The sequence below is a fragment of the Chrysochloris asiatica genome, unplaced genomic scaffold, assembly GCF_000296735.1.
Source record: "Chrysochloris asiatica unplaced genomic scaffold, ChrAsi1.0 scaffold00092, whole genome shotgun sequence".
NCBI classification, from domain to species: Eukaryota; Metazoa; Chordata; class Mammalia; order Afrosoricida; family Chrysochloridae; genus Chrysochloris; species Chrysochloris asiatica.
Window position 1 is genome coordinate 6,729,778 of NW_006408610.1, and position 20,156 is coordinate 6,749,933.

At 37.2% G+C, this 20,156-nt stretch overlaps 1 protein-coding gene across 1 annotated transcript in view; it reads left to right on the forward strand.

The window, feature by feature from the left end:
• The window catches only part of MYO9A (myosin IXA), a 352,098-nt gene that overhangs the window by 113,256 nt on the left and 218,686 nt on the right, over positions 1 to 20,156 (forward strand). The window contains exons 7-8 of the mRNA XM_006866530.1: positions 6,985 to 7,082; positions 14,673 to 14,799. Of these exons, the coding sequence (XP_006866592.1) occupies positions 6,985 to 7,082; positions 14,673 to 14,799 (225 nt within the window). The remainder of the gene's footprint in view (positions 1 to 6,984; positions 7,083 to 14,672; positions 14,800 to 20,156) is intronic.

Sequence of the window (20,156 nt, forward strand, 5' to 3'; positions counted from 1 at the left end):
ATTTAAAAAATAGTTGTTAAATGGTAACAACCCATTCAAATATAAATTCTTTCAATTTTATAAACAGCATCTCTTAGCTTTCATTTCCTTGATTTTAAAATAAGAGGATTAATTCAGTACTGAATATATGTTGTTAGATGTGTGCTATAGTTCTTTGTTACAGTAACTGCAATCTAAAATGTCAGTCCCACCCAGTCTTTTATTTATCTGAACCAAGCCTTGAACAATTTTAAGAATCCTGGTGTGGCACTGTGGGTTAATGCACCAGACTGCAAAACCTTTTGAACTGCAAGGTCGGCAGTTCAAGTTCACCAACTGCTCCTTGAAAACCCTATACAGGGTCGCTATAGGTCAGAGTCTACTCGATGGCACATAACAACAACTATCAGATAGGGTCTTAATGAGACTTGCTGTGTAGTTTCACGACACTGTCATATGCCCACTGTGCTGCAGAAGAATTTGAATTGTGTTGTTTCATGAAGAAAAATTTTCACCATGATTTCTGTACCATTATAGGAATCTAAATAGCTGTGAAACACCTGGCAGAATTTTTCCCCATGAGTTTGACTTGTTGCCATGGGAGAAAGATGAGGCTTTCTACTCCCCCAAAGACTTACAGCCTTGGAGACCCTACATAGGGTTGTTATGAGTTTGAAGTGAGTTGACAGCACTTTACAACAATACTTGTTGCAGTGCCATCAGGGATTCTGTTAGAACTTTGATAGGATCACTTGAAACCACGATGCTGCCATTCACCTTTTTATGAGTCTTTCTACAGCATAAAAACTACTGCCAGGTTATTGTCAGTTTGTAGTCACTTGTGCAAACACTGACTTAATGGGTTTGCTTCCATCTGCTTGCTGTACAATTTCCTTTATTATTTTACATTTTAAAAAGCATGTTGACATTCATGTTACATTGGATTCTTGTAAAATCCCTAAGAAAATGTAGCTAGTGTGACTACCTTTCAAACCGGATACAACAATGGTTCAGAATTAAAGTGACTTGTCCTGATGGTGATAAAGCATGTTAATAGTGTAACTGAGATTCCAAGCAAGGCTTTGTTCTCTGTGTTCTTTTTTTATTAAAATGTCTTAAATCTTTTTATTAGTAAATTGTATGTCCTTGGTATCTTCACTAATTTTCAAAGTAAACTATTCTAGTTAGTGTCCTGCATTATAAGCCAGATGTTATTTAAAAATATATATATCAATCTAGGAAGTCCTGGTGTGGTGCTGTAGGATAAGCACTCGACCTCATGTTAGTTTGAACTGCAGAGTCGGTGGTGCAGACTCACCAGCCACTCCTTGGAAACAATACAAGGTCACTATGAATTGGAACCAATTTGATGGAACTTAACAGCAGCAGCAATCTAGGAAGGATTCCTGGTGGCACAGTGATTAAGTGCTTGGCAACCGACAGAGAGGATGGCAGTTTGATCCCACCAGTTGCTTCTAGAAGAAAGATGGGATAATCTGCTTCCATAAAGATTGACAGCCTTGGTGGAAGCCCTTTGGGGAAGTCCTGTTTTGCTCTAGAAGGTCACTATGAGCTCGAATCAACTCGATGGCCTTGGGTTTGGTTTTTTGTTTGGATCCTCCTAGGAAATATAGACAGTGTAGACGTTTATTCTTCCATCCCTTCATCCCTCCCTCCTTACACTCCTTTCCTCCTTATACTCACATAAGCCTTCAATCTGCCAGGCTTATTTTGGACACTAATAAATGAAAAAAGATTCTTTTCTTCTCAAAGAAATGAAAATGCATGAAAGACCATTTTGGTATGCTTGTGGGGGTTGTGTAGTGATATGATATTAAATAACACTAGAGTGTGGACTGAGTGCTGAGTTGGATAGAAGAGTTAGATTTTTTTTTTTTTTTCTGTAGAAGGGATTGTAGTAGATGTTGGTCAGTGTCCTGCAGTATCCTTTGAGGCTTATTATTTCATTGTTTCTGGCAGACCTCCAACTGTCATTGTCTGTATCCTGGTTCTTGAAAGCTTTTTTCAGAACCCTGAAAGGCCTCTGTGTTCTTACATAATACCTCCCTCCTCTCATCTCCAGTAATCTCCACCCAGTGACTGATGAGAGATGATGCATATATAAATGTTCTAATTCTCTCATCCTTCTACACTTTATATTATTTCCCAGAGATTTACCTGTGGGATTAAACTCTACATATTAACTATCAAAATAAATTATTCTTATTTATGTCCTGTATTAATTATAAGCCAGCAGTTATTTTTTTTAATGTTTTATTGTGAATTATAGTTTACATGGGAGAACATTAGTTTTACATTCATTCTAACGTGTATCATTTCAGTGCCATGGTTACAATCCCCTCCATGCATCATCAACCAACCAAAGGGTATGCCCTGCAAGCCTGCCCCTAACACTCCCCCTCCCCCGCCACCCAAGTCTTCAGCATACAGTTGCCTCTCCCTCTCTGGATCTAAAGTCCCCAGCTGCTCCATCACTCCATGTCATTGTCTCTGCCTCCATCTCAGGCATCCCTGCTTCTCTGGGTAGGGTCCCACTCTCGGCTCTTCTCCATGGATGGTCCTAGGGACCTCCGCTCCTAGACTGGAAAGTTAATCACTCCCTTACTTGCTATAAAACATCTATCTGTACATTTCCAACCCTCACAATCAGTCCTGATAACAATTATTCACTATTGTATCACAAGAGACCCATCTGCATTTCATTTCATCAGCTCTGCCTAGACAGATTGGATACTACTCACTGGAGATTCTGCCTTCCTCCAGGCCCCCTGGTTCTAGGTTCCCTCTTGAAAGCTAATAAGTCAGTCACTTCATGCCTTTAGAACTCCCCCCACCCACCCACCCATTTTGGGTAGCCAACGTCTAAGTCAACAGTTATTTTTAAAAGTATAATTTATAATTATCTGGAAGGATCCCTGGTGGCACAGTTATTAAGCGTTTGGCTGTTGATAGAGAGAATGGCAGTTTGAACTCAGCAGTCATTCCCGGGAGAAAGATGTGGTAATAAATTACTTCCATAAAGATTAATAGCCTTGCAAACCCTCTGGGAAAGTCCTTTTTTGCTCTGTAAGGTTACTATGAGTTGGAATCAACTCGATGGCCATGGATTTGGTTTTTGTTTGGACCTTCCTAGGAAATGTAGACAGTATAGAAGTGTACTCTTTATTCCATCCTCCTTCCCTCCTTACACTCACCCTACAACCTGCCAGGCTTAGTAGATAATATAATAACTGATCTCTTTTTAGGCCACCTTCCCTTTACTGTATTATTTTCCCATTCCCCTTATACTTGTATCCAAATCTTGGTCTTCAAGGTCTGCTTCTCTTGTTGTTGTTAACATTATTGAGTTAATTCTGACTCATAGGAACCCTGTATGGAGTTTCCAAGTAGCAGCTGGTGGTTTTGAACCACTGACATTGCAGTTAGCAGTGCAGTGCTTATTGCTGTCACACCAGGAGAACTTAAATTATAAAGGGAATTTCTGTTTTGGTAGATTAATCCATCCTTAGTTTTACTTTTATAGTTATTATTAGGGAAAAACAGTATTGATCATTATTACATAGTTCAAAAAACAAATTATGATCCCTCCAGGACAAACTCCCTCATAAGACTGAAACTCAAAGGGAATACACAAGTAGACATGTAAGCTTGCTGACAACCATGTTGGTCTACTAGTGGGGTAAAGGCAGTAATGAAGAGGTGGGCTTGGGCTGAGTCTGACCAAGTTTCATAGATCCCCATTGACCCAGAGTATGGTGAGAGCTGATTGGCCCGAAGTACGGTGATACCTGGGGACTCCTGAGCCCATAAACAAGGACATGGCCACGGAGGGCTAGAGATGAGAGTGAAGCTTGATATGAAGTGAGGGGATATGCACAAGGACACCCAAACTTGCTGATAGTACCCTTTGGACTTAGCTTAAATGGCTGGATGTTCAGAACCCTACTAGAGGAAGGAAAAGAGGGGGGAAAAAATTAAAGAAAACAAGTATAAATCACTACAGTCTGATGAACTTGACTTATTCTTAAGGATGTAGTCACTTAAAATACCAACCAATAGGGAAAGGATCTTTACAGCAAGGATCATTCCCATTCGCTCTGTACACAAGGTTGATAGGGATGGGCTTCTTAGACATTGGCTACCTAAAATGGAGGGGGGGGGGGCTGTAAAGGCATGAAGTGACTGGTTTACAAGTTTTCAAGAGGGAGTTTAGATTCAGAGTGTGAGGGGGATGGTAGACTCCCCACTGAGTGGTTTTCATCCTGTCTGGACAAGTCTGGTGAAAGGAGATGGGATCAAGCTCTCATGATTCAAGAATGAGTAAATTATTATCATGACTAATTCTGATTGTTGCAACTGTAAAGGTAGAAGTTTTGTAGTAAAAAGGGGTGAGTTGTCCATCTTATAGTACTAGAGCAGAGGACCCTGGGACCATTAAGGGTGAAGAGTGGGAGCAGAGTGTGGGACCCTACCCAGAGAAGTGGCAATGTCAGAGTTGGAGGCAGAGATGATGACGTGGAGAGACTGAGCAGCTGAGGACTCTAGACTCAAGGAGGGAGAGGGGATGTGTGCTGGTGGCCGGGGGGCAGGGTGTGCCATATGGCTGTTTGAATAATTGTATATTCCTGAATGTTTTGGTACACATCCAAAAAAAAAAAAAAGAGGGAATAGAAGCAATACTGTGGAATGATGAAGCATGCAGGGGATTGTAATCATTGCAATGAAACAAACTGGTGTTCCCCCATGTAAACGATCACTCAACTCACAATGAAAACAAAAAAACCCCAACAAATTATGATTTTTATATTTATTAAAACATTTGTGTTTCTGAAGAACATATGAATAAGATGAACATAATTAGTAGCAAATTAGTGCCTCTTCTATTTCTAAGTATTTTATACATTAAATTGAATTAATTGTTTATTCACTTTGGGTCAGAGAAGAAGGTTATAAGTTATGAGAATAATTGCTTTATCATTGAATTTACACAAGTGGAAGCATAGTTGTTTTTTTGTTTTACTTATTATAGGGAAATATTTATTAAAGTCATAAAATGATTTAATTACTTGTGTCTTTGTTGTTGTTAAGTGCCGTTGAGTCGGTTCCAACCCATAGCGACCCTGTACAGGGTTTCCGAGGGTGTAAATCTTTACGGGAGTAGAAAACCTCATTTTTCTCCCGCGGAGCAGCTGGTAGTTTCGAACCGCTGAAATTTCTCAAAACGTTTTAGAAAATTAAATGCATGGATTCTCAGAATGTTTCTTGTAGTGAATTGAAATTTTAACCTATACATGTGTATGTACCTTTCCATATTAAAATAAAAAAGCATTGCCATCAACTCGACTCTGACTTGTGGTGACCCAGAGTAGAATTGCCTCAGATGGTCTGTAGTCTTTATGGAAGCAGATTGCCACATCTTTCTCCTGCAGAGCAGCTGGTGGATCTAAATCACTTTTTGGTTAGCTGCCAAATGATTAACCCCTGTACTAGCGAGCGTCTTCTTTTCCTAATAGATAGTAAAATTATGTTTAACTACATTCAGAAATTTAATATTTAATATGAACTTTATATGTAATATATTCATTCACTCATTCTTACCGTGCTAGGGTTTTTTTGGTACATGGTAAATACACAGTACATGTTCTTTAAAATAGAAATTGACACAATTTTTTTTAAAGGACTGTTTCACTGAATTTAACCTGTAGGGCATTATTCAGTAATTCATTCATTACATATTTAGTTCAGTAATTGTTGTTGTTGTTGTTAAGTGCCGTCGAGTCGGTTCCGACCCATAGCGACCCTGTACAGGGTTTCCGAGGGTGTAAATCTTTACGGGAGTAGAAAGCCTCATCTTTCTCCCGCAGAGCAGCTGGTAGTTTCGAACCGCTGACCTTAAGGTTCGCAGCCCGATTCGTAACCACTACGCTACCAGAGCTCCTTAGTTCAGTAATTACCTCCAGTATATTCTTGGCATTGACTTATGCCTAAGATCATCAGTGAATAAGCACATGTAATTCATTGAGTACTTGATAGGAAAAGATGCATTAAGAATGTAAATGTAAGTGTGAGGAGATTTTTTGAAAATGTAAGAACAAGGGTCTGTGAGAGACCATAGAATAAAGGGATTTAAAGACTCCTTTTTTAGAGATTTATGGAATGTCTACAATGTTATTGTTTGATTTCTGTGGGAAATTAAGTGAAAAAGTCAGTATTATTTATCTGAAACTCCACCACTGTTTTTACTGACTCATGAAGTATATTCTCTGGAAGTTTTATAAATTGCCATATAATGTATCTGTGTATTTTCTTTGCTGATTGATGATCAAATTGTCTGTCTAATTTCTTTATATCTATTGTTTCTAATATAGATGCAACTTAAATCTCTTTATTTTACATAAACCTGGACTCCAATTCTCAATTAAATTGCTTTCTGTTCTAAAAATCATTTTGCTTCTAGCTCTAGCTAAGTGCCTTGCATTTGGCGGTTGTTGTTGGAATTCTGGTGTGGCACTATAGAATAAGCACTGAACTGTTCACAAAGTTGGAGGTTCAACCCTTTATGGGGTTGAGGCCATTACTAATTATTTGTTGAATAAATAACATTTGTGTGTGGAATTGAGCCCTCTTGAATGCTTTGAATCTCGAAAAGGCTAAAGAACCACTCAAAAATCAAACTTGATATTAGCACACTTTAAAAGTATTGATAATCATTTCTCTGAAATTACTCTTGAGACCTTTGCCTCGGTGACTAAGAAAGGGAACTATGAATGCAATACTACTAGTCTTTCGGTAGGTATGTGTTTAATTGGTATCCCTGTGGTAAGTTAAAAGTCCTAGTGACTTTATTATATCAAAATAATCTGCCAGCTCTAATTTACATTTTCACATCATAGAGGAATTTATCTAAAATTGTCATCTTTCAAAATGACCTATATTGTTTTTTACTAGATAATCTTGATTTTTTTTTATATCTTAAAAAAGCAGGATTGCTTCGCGGTGGAGGGGGAAGATTTGCGGCATGACTTTGAACGCTTACAACTGGCCATGGAAATGGTAGGATTTCTTCCCAAGACTCGAAGACAGTAAGTTTATTTACTGTGTTCTTAATAGTCCCAGTAGAGAACAAATCATGATGTGTGTTTGAAGATTCTTCTTTCTTGGTCCTTTCCAACAGTTTTATAACTGCTATTGCTGCTCTTGTACTTCTTAAGTGTGTTTGTAAAATTGACTTTTTAGAAAAGATTTGTGGTGAATGCCTTTTCATTTTGGTCATAAATTCTTTGGGAATCTGGTGAAAGCTGGAGCTTCTCTTCCAGTAAATCGGACATTCACAAATTTTTGTATATAATTGTAGGAATTTATGATGCCCCTGAAGCCTGTTCATGGATCTTCTTTAAAAACTATTGCCTTAAAACATTTCTTCAGCTTCTTGTTTTGTGTCAGTGATAATCATATTAAGCCATGTACACTTAAAAATAATTTTTTAAATTTCCTCTGAATATTCAAAAAGTTCATGTAAAAATGGAATGAAAAGATTATAGAATTTTTCTCCATGAACTGTTTGAAGCCTTCTCATAATTTATGCCTCAACTGTTATTTTTTTCTTAGACATTTTACCTTAATGAAAACATACATATACATGTACTTGTTAATCTTTTTAAAATAAACTTTTTACAGGTATACAGTTTATTGAGCACAGTTAAAATAATTGTCTGTGTAACCCTACCCTTAATCAATGAGATATTTCTATCCCCATTAACCCTCCTTTTCCCCCTATTTCCTGCCCCTGATAGCCACTAATAAGCTTTGTTCTCTGTACATTTACTTTTTTCTTGTCTTTTTAAGTAACTTAGGTCACTTTTTGTGATTGACTTTTTAAAATTTCACACAGCATAATGTCTTCCAGCTCCATCCATATTGCATGTCTCTACTTTTGAACTAAATTGTTTTGCTCACTGTAGATCCTAAAGGAGTAGTGTAAAAAGTTTGAGGTAAAGTTTAAGTAAATTATATTTAAAATAAAAGAATCAAAGGCACTTTGACACTACCAGAATAAAAGCTACTTTTTGTGTGTATATGTGTGTGTGTTTGGTGAAGTATATTTGATGAATATATTAGATCTGATTTATATTGTCAATATTTTATATGTCATGATTGGTGAGCTCATATTAAGACTTGTTGTTGTTGTTATGTGCCGTGGAGTCGGTTCCGACTCATAGTGACCCTGCACTGGGTTTCTGAGGCTGTAGATCTTTATGGGAGCAGAATGCCTCATCTTTCTCCTGCAGAATTGCTGGTAGTTTTGAACTGCTGACCTTGAGGTTAGCAGCCCGTTTCGTAATCACTACGATACCAGAGCTCCTTATGCTAAGACTAGAGGAATATAATTTCTTTCATTTTCTTGTGTTTACATCATTGCTAATAATCTTCAGTCAGCAAACTCTACACTAATCTTTCTATGAGGGTTAAGCTACTTTTTTCTGCTGAACTCAGGTTTACCTTCAGAATTCATCTTAACACAGTTTGCAGGTAGCCTTAAATTTGGCATGTGGCTTGAAACTTAAAGTGCTTTAGATTTAGAGAACTGTTCATGTCCTAGCTGTTTTATGAACTTTTCCTTTATGTGCTTTGCTTCTGCCTTGTGGATTTTCAGATATTCTGCCCTTAGCTGTAGATACTTAATTTCAGCTCCTAATGCTTTTGAGAACAGAGATTCTTAGTTACATGTGTAAATCTTTTTTTTTTTTTTTATATTGCATTGTAGCACATTAGACTGTTTTATTTGCTTTTATTGTTTCTGGAATCTATATGCCACATATTTTATTTGTATTTGATAAAACATTTCTTTGGTTATTGTTGGTGCTAAAATATTTAAACAATATGATTAGCAGGTGTTAAGAACTACTGCTAAAAACAGTTTTAAAAATGATTCTTAAATTTGTCTTTTGGCTTCCATTAATTTTTTAAATGTCTTAGTTACCCTTAAATTTGCTCTCTAATAACCTCCTAAAATTTTATTTAATGCAGAATACTTTTATATGAATTACTTCTTTTCTAATTAACTTACATTTTGTTTAAGTCAGTGCGAGTAAGTCCAGCATTTAAACATTAAAAAACATTTGAAAAGTTCGATGTTGATTCAGAGTCTCTGAAAGCTTACCTATCAGGCTTGAAAGCATTATCTTTGTTTTAATAAGAACATTTTGTATTTTAGAAAAAGACTGCTAAATTCTCTTAGATAGACCAACTCTATCCTAGGTAAGTAATAGGACAAAGACATATAGATGTGTACAAATACAAGGATCTTCAGGAAAGACTTTTATGAGGAGTGTTCATCCATGTTAAATACTTCTGTGATGCTGGATAAGAGCATAATAAACATATATATATATAAATCATTAGAAAGTTTACTGATATAAATGATGTATAGCACACAAGTCACAAATAATTATAAAGCATTTGATACTCTTTGTTGTAAATTCTATATAATCAGTTGAGTTTTACAGAACGTTTTCACTGATTTTTACCAAACTCTCATATCCATAGTCAACTTATGGTTGCAATTCAAGCATGATTTGACAGGTCAAAAATAGGAGTAAATGCTTGTTTATTGTCTGATTTAGCAGAGAAGTTGCTCATGTTACTGATGAGTGGTTTTGACAGGAATGTTGGTTGATATTTTTGTTTATGTCAGTGACTTCTACAAAAGTGAAACAAGGAGGATACATGTTATAGCTGCATCCATTCATCAATGTCTGTCACTTCCTTACTAAATCAGATAATACTTTCCACATATTAGAAGAATGGTGGTTTTGGTTTTTTGTTTTTTTTTTTCAAATTTTTTGTGTGGGCATAATACACTTTTTAAGCTACATAGACTTTTCTTGGTAACTTCCATGACACATTTTCATGGGGAGTAGACATGATAATGCAGTGATAAAGGGGGGGTGAGACGTGAAGGTTAAGAATATAAGTTAACATTTTAAGAAGCTTGTTCATGAAGGGAAAGAGAAGACATGGAACCTAAGATGGGTTGTTTAAGACAAAAGAGAGTGAACATGAGACTAGTTTGATAGAATGCATTTTAAGTACAAGTGAGAGTTAGGAAAATGGGTATTATAAGGTTCTTGAATAAATTAAGTTCATTGGATGTAGAATGCAAACTGTAGGGATTACATTCTGACTGGAGGAAGGCCATGTGTTCCTCTGAGACAAGAGGGAAGGTGAGAAGGAAGAATATAGATAGAAGATATTTCATAATAGTGAATTGGTATCAGATAATTCAGGTAGTTCCTAGATTGTAATTCAGATCCATTCCTAACTATCTTAAACAATATGTAGGTCAGTCAGAACAGGTACAGAGAATTCTTACTTAGCTTCACTTTAGTACAAGAAAGGAGCCTGGGTGGTGCAGTGGGTTAAATTTTGAGCTGCTTGGCTGAAAGTAGAGAATACCAGAAAGAGGTTTACTTGTGCTTTATTGACTACGCATAGGCTTTCGATTGTGTGGATCATGACAAGCTATGGACAACAATGTGAAGTATGAGTACTCCTAAGCCCTTAATTGTGCTCATGAGTAATCTGTACATGGACCAAGAGGCAGTTGTTCAAACAGAACATGGGAACACCAAATGGTTTAAAATTAAGAAAGGTGTGCGACAGGGTTGTGTTCTTCCACCATACTTATTCAACCTGTATGCTGAACAAATGATTCGAGAAGCTGGGTTTTATGAAGAAAAACACGGCATCAGGATTGGAGGAAGACTCATTAACAACCTGCGATAGCAGATGATACAGCCTTGCTTGCTGAAAATGAAGAGGACTTAAAAGATTTACTGGTGAAGATCAAAGAGCACAGCCTTCGGTATGGATTACATCTCAATGTAAAGTAAACAAAAATCCTCACCACTGCACCTATAAACAACATTCTTATCAATTGGAGAAAAGACTGAAGTTGTCAAGGACTTCATTCTTCTTGGATCAACCATCAAAACTCATGAAAGCAGCAGTCAAGAAATCAAACAATGTATTGCATTAGGCAAATCAGTTGCACAAGACCTTTTTAAAGTGTTGAAGAGCAAAGATGTCAGCTTGAGGACTAAGGTGAGCCTGACCCAAGCCATGGTATTTTCAATAACCTCATATGCATGTGAAAGCCGGACAGTGAATAAGGAAGACCATAAACGAATTGATGCTTTCAAGTTATGGTGTTGGAGGAGAATATTGAAAGTGCCATGGGCGGTCAAATGAACAAACAGGTCTGTGATGAAAGAAGTGCAGCCAAGAGTGCTCCTTGGAGGCCAGGATGGCCAAACTTCATCTCTCAGACTTCAGACATATGGTCAGGAGGGACTAGTCACTGGAGAAGGATATCATGTTTGCTAAAGTGGAGGGTCAGAGAAAAAGAGGAAGACCTCAGCGAGATGGATTGGCAAAATTGCGTCCATCAGTGGACGCAAGCATGGCAACAATTGTGAGGTTGGCCCAGGTCCCGGCAGTGTTTCTTTCTGTTGTGCATAGGGTCGCTATGAGTCGGTACCAACTCGTTTGCACCTAACAACAACCACACCTGAATTTAGACAATTTAAACCTATCAGCTACTCCAAGGTTTACAGTCTTGGAAACCATAGGGAACAGAGCAGTTCTGCTGTATCCTATTATAGGATTGCAATGAATTGGAATTGGCTTGATGACAGTGGGTTAGTGCAAGAAAAGGCTTGAAAGACTCACTATGTCTCATCGTAATCTCCCATTCCTAGACTTTAATCTGTCATTTTTCCTATTCTAGTGTCTGCAATGAATCACCCAAATTGTAAAAATTCCAGTCTGTTTCTGTTTGCTTTGTCAACCCTGACAAAAAGAGTTTGATGTTTTACATTAAAAAGGCAAGTGAAAATGAATACGACTATTACTTAAATGTAAGCACCAACCACAAAAGCCAATGATGAAGAAATTGAAGAATTCTACTAACTTGTATAGTCTGAAATTTACAAAAAATGTTATAAAGATACATTATAATTACTGATAAGTGGAATGCAAAAGGTGGAAACAGAAGAAGGACTGATAGTTGGAGAATATGGAGTGTAGGTCTACTTCCTACTCTTTTGCCTCAGTCACTTTATCTCGTTTCTGGACATGTGCAGATACGGTCATCTGCTTCTGTTTTTTTGGGCATCTTCAGGGGTTATCTGTGGACTTAATACTTAGATGGGTGTGTATTTGGTATTTTTTATGCTTTCAGATTGCCTCCAGGTAGATGTGATCAGGAAATGGGCTTCCCTTTTCACTCTTCTTCCTGAGAAGTTTCAACATACCACTGTTGGTCGTTTTGATGTAACTTAGGATTTAATTTTCGGCGTATTTCCTCTTTTGTATGCTTGTCCCACTCCACAATCCCCATTCAGGCCTTTTTTCTAGTTGAAAAAAGTCCAGGGCCGGCTGTGGCTGTTTGGTTTTAATTGGAAACTGTCTCTTTAAATTTCGGGGAAATCTATGCACATGCGTAGTAGAAGCCTCCGAGGGTGGGGCTGGGGTGCCCACTAGCTCAGGCACCCCTATAGTCACCAGAATGGAAGTGCACAGATAGCAAAGGACCAATGAACCGCTACCAAAAGAAAATAATGTCCACCCGTTTATCTCTGTGGTTCTGCCAGGCCTCTGTGGCTGCTCCGATCCATCCCCCGCTTGGTCTTACCCAAGATGGCGGCTCCTGGAGCAGCTGAGTGTCCCGGACTAGAAAGCAATGGATTTCTTGCTTCTGCCACAAATTCCCCCAGCTGTAAGCCTTCCAGCTTTCTAAATATTCCTTTATTCCTTTATATGTGGTTCAGAGTTCTGGTACCATCCCCTGAGCCTGCTTGGTCAGGTATTCTGTGTTGTTGGTCGAGCTCTTTACTACACTTCCACTCGATCCACCATCTTGTTTGTTCTCCCCGTAAGTTTTTTATATTGAGTTTTGTTCTACATTTTCTCCCACTCTTATCTAGAACCTTTTAATGTGATGCCTTCATAGCAGTTGATAGTGGTAGCCAGACAATATAGAGTTCATTGTGGAAACTGATGGTCACATGGTCCATGTTCACACGGTCCATTGTTTCCAAGTGTCTTCAGTTTTCATCTTTCTACTTTTTTCCATTGCACCTTCCATGGCTATTCATGAGCTCTTAAGATCCCAGTCACTACTCACCAAAGTAGAACGCACAACATTGCCTTTGTGGATTGTTTGCATGATAGAATTTTGCAAGATTGATGACTTCTTCATTGGAAATACTTTTTTTTTTCAACAACATAAACCACAGCTATACATATGGACCTTGCCAAGTGGAATATACAGGCATCAAATTGATTACATCTGTGGAAAAAGACAATAGAGAAAATCATTATCATCAGCCAGGTCTTGGCCAAGGGGCTGGTGGTGGAACAGGTCATCAGTTACTCTTAGGCAAGTTCATTTTGAAGCTAAGAAAATTAAAACAAGTCCACAAGAATCAAATTATGACCCTGACTATATTTCATCTGAATTAGATACCATCGCAAAACAGATTTGATGCATTGAACACTAAAGACTGAAGACCATAAGAGTTGTGGGATAATATCAAGAACATCAGAACATCATTAAAAAGAAAAGAAACAAAAGACCAAACTGGATGTCAGAAGACACTCTCAAACTTACTCTTCTATGTAGAAAAGCTAAAGCTAGTCAAAGAAATTATGAGATGAAATAGCTGAACAGAAAGTTTGAAAGGGCAGCTACAGAAGACAAGTAAAGCATTAGAATGAAATTTGTCAAGGCAAGTTAAAAAACCCAAAGGGAGAAACACGTGTAGCGTTTCTAAACAGAGAAGTGAAGAAAAAGTTCAAGACTTTAGGTTGCAATACTCTATAGGTAAAAGATTGAACAACACAGATTGCATCAAAAGAAGAAAGAAGGAATACATACACAGAAATACTGTACCAAAAGACTTGGTCAGTGTTCAGCCATTTCAGGAGATAGCATATGATCACGAACTGATGGTACTGAAGGAAAAAGTCCAAGCTGCTCTGAAGGCATTGATGAAAAACAGGCTCTAGGAATTGACGGAATACAAATTGAAATCTTTCAGCAAACTGATGCAGTGCTGAAAGCACTTACTAGTCTATGTCAAGAAATTTGGAAGACAGCTGCCTGGCCAACCAACTGGAAGAGATTAATATTTGTCTGTATTACAAAGACAGGTGACCCAACAGAATGAGGAATTCATCAAGCAACATCATTAATATCACATACAAATAAACTTTGTTAGACAATTGAAAGAAACGGTTGCAGCAGTGTTAATTCTTTCACAAACAGGTATATTATTCCATTTCTGCAGGTCATTTTTGGTTTCATATAGTATTTTGTAATTTTCTTTTATAGGTCTTTTGTTTCTTTGGTTAGATTTATTCCCAAGTATTTCATCTTATGGGTGTCTATTGCAAATGTATTGTTTTCCTGAGTTTCTTTTGAGAGCTTTCTTTATTAGTGTAAAAGAATCGAGCTGGTTTTTGAGTGTTGATCTATTCTCATGTTTTTTTCTTAATCTGAAAGCGAAATACTCATATTTGTATTGGTTAATTTACTTACTAGAATTTGAAATGAAATGAACTTTTTAGAACACACACAAGTTATAATTTGTGATTTTTTATTTTCACAGGATTTTTTCCTTGTTATCAGCAATACTCCATTTGGGCAATATCTGTTATAAAAAGAAGACATACCGAGATGACTCCATAGATATCTGTAATCCTGAAGTACTACCTATTGTCTCAGAGTTATTAGAAGTGAGTGATTGTTTTCTCAGATGTCATTTCAAATAATGGTTTGCTTCTCTATTTTTAAATAATTCAAAGCTGTAAATCAGTTAATGTTTTTTATTAATATTATTTCTTCCAAAGATGGAATTTATCTTATTATTTGCATTACTTTGCTATTGAGTGTCCTAGAATCTTTAGAAGATTTGGATTTATGTTTTCCATAGCCCCATGAATTCATATTCCTTCAGTTTGCTGGATGGTATAACTATTTTCACTCTGGACTTGAATGTGAACCTATGCTAGTTTTTCTCCTTATTGTTTGACATTGCTTCTCATAGTAAGATTGTGGTCAGATTATTTTTTTGATGATAACATATCTGGATGGATGGAAAGTAAAAGTGGGCTTTTCCTTTCTTCATGGGCTGAATAAGATTTAAATGTCTTTCCCTCCTACCCACTTCTTCCTCCATCAGGATGTTTATTACCATATTGCTTTTCTTCCTGGACTGGTGAGTTCCCTTGTTTTTTCATCTTGTCAGATTTATGTTAAAAAGGCTATTGTTTCCTACAGGCCCCCTCACCTTAAAGAGGAAGGTGTAATACTGGCAACTTCAGAACGTTTGTTGAAAAACTCCATTTGTTTTTTAAACTTTTCTTGTGAATTGTGTGAAGTTTTACAGAGCAGATCATCAATTTTACATGCAGCAGTTCATACTCATTTTGTTCATATTATTAATTCCAATTGCCTCAGTGTAGTATCATTCATCTCATTTCTTCCCTGTGTTTACTATTTCTGTTCTCTTCTTTCTTAATAATGAGGACTTTGTCCTTAGGTAAATACTGTCATTTGATTCAAATGATTGGTTGATCTGTTGTGTGCATACCTCACTATTGTTATTGTTTCCCATTAAAGACGTAACTATTGTTTGAAAATTGAGCCATGGAGGTGATTTCAGTTCTAGACCTGAAGGGTAACTAAGGACCATAGTCTTGAGGATTCCACCAGTCTCTGCCTGACCAGTAACTCTAGTCTTTTTTATGATTTTGAGTTTTGTTCCACATTTTTTCTCAATCTGTACAAATCCTTCTTTCTTTTTCAATCTAAAATAAAACTTTTATTTTGTCAACAACTAGTTAAAGGTGCATCTGGCCTAAGCTGTGGTATTTTCATTTGCCTTGTATGCATGTGAAAATTGGACAAAGATTAAGGAAGACCATAGAAGAATTGATGTATTTGAGTTATGGGGTTGGTGGAGAATATTGAAAGTACCATGAACTGCCAGAAGAACAAACAAATCTGTGATGGAAGAAGTACAGCCAGAATGCTCCTACGAAACATGGATGGCGAGACTTCATTTCTTGTATTTTGGACATGTTATCAGGAGAGTCCAGACCTTGGAAAAGGACATCATTCTTAAAAATGTGGAGGGTCAACAAAAAAGAGCAAGACCCTGAGCATGATGGATTGACACAATGGCAGCAACAAGGGGCCAACATAACAGTTGTGAAGAAGGGGCAGGACTGTGTAGTGTTTAATTATATTGTGTATAGTATTGCTTTGAGTTGGAACTGACTCAATGTCATGTAACAACAAGAACAGATAGAGGTGCTGCTAAAAGCTAGAAGATAATAATAGAAGCAACCTAAATCTCTTGCTTCAAAAGTAGCAGAAAAGTACATGTTGATATTGTTAGGCCATGCAGTCGAATCATATCAGAGTCAAAGAACCAAATCTTTCTAATGTGATCCATTTCAGAACATTTTTGTCGTGGTAGCTGGGCGCCATTTAGTTTTTCTGGTTCCGTGGTTGTGGAGACTGATGTTCACATGGTCGATTAGTCTTTTTGACTGTTTCTGTGTGTCTTTGAATTGTATCATTCTTCTTTCCTCTAGTCAGGGAGAGATGGACACTCAAAAGCTTTTAAGATCCTAGTCACTACTCATCAGAGTGGAGTCCTGGTATGACATTGTGGGATAAAGCACTGGATTGCAAAGTCGGTTTGAACCACAAGGTCGGCGGTTCAAACTCACCAGCCAGTCTTTGAAAATCCCTATATGGGGTCACTATGAGTCAGAACTGACTCTGCAGCACTTAACATACACACACTTATCAAAGTAGGATGTAGACCATTGTCTTTGTGGATTATGTTATGCCAATTGACCTTTATGTCCATAGAGCTTATGGTTCTGAGACTCCAAGCCCAGCAATTTTTTCCCTCAAATTGTTTGGTTATGGCTAAGAAGTTTTCATAACATTGCCCTTTGTATTTTTACCCACATTCGTGGATCTATTTGCAGAAAAGGTAATACCCATGTAAATATCCACTGTCAAACCTGTATACATTTATGGGAATACTCCCACTCTTCTTCCTACACCCCTTCAGCCTGCGTGTCTATCCATACATATAGATCACTGTTATCTTTCAATTATGTTTTTCACTTTTTGAAGCCCCCAGCATGTATGTATAAACTAAGCAGCATGTATGCATATGTCTATATTTCTCTGTGTAGCTATATCTTTATAAAGCTAAATACAAGTTCATATTGATGACCTCAACTAGACTGCTACTATATGGGTCATGCTAGCCTTTCCCCTTTGCTTATCTGTCAATTTACCCTCCAGTTGTGAGAAACCTGTCTGCAACTATCTGGCATCCATGTATGAAATTGTTGAATACCAGTATAAATGTGTCAGAATTTTAAACTCATACCCCTGTGGGAAGCCACTTTACATACCGATTTGTATTGCTACGTGCAGTTCTTTTGCATTTAGTTTTACAAACACTACTCATTTCCAAAATTACTTAGGTCACCATCTTCCCTCCTCAACCCTCTTGTGTCTATATTACTTTCTGGGATTCCAGACCTCCTAAATGATATATATATATATATATTTAATTTGCATGCTTTAAGGGTCACATTTTGCTTTTTACCATTTTGTGAGTTTTGACAAATAAGTAATGACAAGTGAATCATTACAGTATCATAAAGAACAGTTGTATTGCTCTAAAAATCCAGTGTGCTTACTTAGTAAATTTTTTACAGCAAGCCGCTGAAACTTGGTATCGTTTTACTGGGTCTGTACTGTGATTTCCAGACTGTCATATTTTTCGTCTGATTTCTTTCACTTAGCTACATAGACTGAAGATTTATCTAAGTGGTTTCATGGCTTGGTAGCTTATTTGTTTATTTGTTTTTATTATGAATAATGCTCCATTGCATGGATATACCATAGTTAGTTTATCCTCTTAGAAAACAGCTTGATTCTTTCCAGTTTGTGGTGATTATCTTTCCAATCTTGGCTTATATATCACTTCATGGCATTTAACCTTATTAAATGTTTTATACCTTTGCCTAAGCGTAGAGTGTTTGCTTCTGTGTAGGATAACTTAGCTTTATTTTTTGTGGCATAAAGTTAATCGTTTACTAGTTTTTATCCATTACAAGTGTGCAGTGCTTTTTGAATGCACTAACAGCCTCTTTAACCATACAGTTTACTTTTTCTCTACATGACTGAGCGTTACTTTAATGGAATGAGTAAACCCAGTGGAAGGGACAGGAGAAAGGGAGTACCTTGAAATGGTACTAAACTCACTCATTGGAAAAAATTCTACCCAGGAGGTAGAGTGTGGTGTCTGAGGTCATGAAGATCAGAGCACAGGTGGTATTTCAGTCAGTCATTTCAACTGATGTAGTTGAGCATTTAGTATTGTGGGTAGTACAAGAAATTGTGAATCTTGATGGTAACTTGTAAGTTTAAGTATCTAAAAAGTACCAAGTCTTCTGCTCCTAGTGCAATATTCCATCTCTGGTGATAGACTAGTAAGAATAATTCATATAACTACAAGAGGAACTCAGATATTGGTAAAAACAAAACAAAGCAAAAAACAAAGAGGAAATCCAATTCTGAGAATTGGGCTTGTTGCTTGGGTGCTTTCAAGTCAGTTCCTATTCATAGTGAGCCTCTGCACAACAGAACAAAACCCTGGTTAGCCCTGTACCATCTTCACGTTTGTTATGCTTTAGTCCATGGTTCTAGTCACAGTGTCAATCCATGTCCTTTTCCAGGGACTGGGCCCTTCTGACAACATGTCTAAAATATGTGAGAGGATGTCTCGCCAGGCTCATTTCTAAGGAGCATTCTGGATGAACTTCTTCCAACATAGATTTGTTTAATCTTCTGGCAGTCTATGGTGCTTTCAGTAATCTTTGCCAGCTCTATAATTCAAACGCACCAATTCTTCTACAGTCTTCCTTATTCATTGTCCAATTTTCACTTGTATATAAGGCTTTTGAGAATACCCTGGCTTGGGTCAGTCCTCAAATTTAAAACTATTCTTGAACACTTAAAAAGAGGTCTTGCAGCATATTTGCCCAATGCAGTATATCATTTGATTTGTTGTACTTCTGCTTCCATGAGTGTTAATTTTGGATCCAAACAAAATGGAGTCTTTGACCACTTCAGTGTTTTCTCCATTTATTGTCATGCTACTTAATGGTTCAATTGTAAATGTGTTTGTTTTCTTTACATTGAGATGCATTCCATACAGAGGGCTTGTACTCTTTGATCCTAATCAGCAAGTATTTTAAGTCCTCTTTGCTTTCAGAAAGCAAAGTTGTATCATTTGCTATCTCAGGTTGTTAATGAGTCTTCCCCCAATCCTGATACCATGTTCTTCATATAATCTAGTTTTGTGGTTTGAAACCTTTCATAAGCTTCTTCTTCTGTTCAAACAACTGCTTCTTGGTGTATGTACAGGTGCCTCATGAGTACAAGTAAGTGTTCTGAAATACCCATTCTTCACAGTGTTTTTCATAGTTTGTCATGATCCACACAGTTGCAAGCCTTTACATAATTGACAAACCACAGGTAAACATCTTTCTGGTATTCTCTGCTTTCAGCTAAGGTCCATCTGATGTCAGCAATGGTATCCTGCGTTCCATGACCGTGTCTGAATCTGACTTGAACCACTGACAGTTTACTCTTAATACTGTTGGAGCTGTTTTGAATTCTCTTAAGCAAAATTTTACTTGCATGTTACTGATTCATATTGTTTGATGATTTCCACATTCTGCTGGGTCACCTCTCTTGGTAAGAGGCACAGATATGGATCTCTTCCAGTCAGTTGGTCAGGTAGCTATATCGTCCAAATTTTTTGGCATAGTTGAGTAAAGACCTCTAGTGCTGTATCAGTTTCTTGAAAAGTTTCAATTTGTATTCCATCAGTTTCTGGAGCCTTGTTCTTTGCCACATGCCTTCAGTGCACTTTGGACTTCTTCTTTCAGTACCATTGGCACTTGATTATATGCTGCCTCTTGTAATGGTGAACCTTCCACTTTTTTCTGGTACAGTGACTTTGTGTATTCCTTCCATCTTCTTTTTT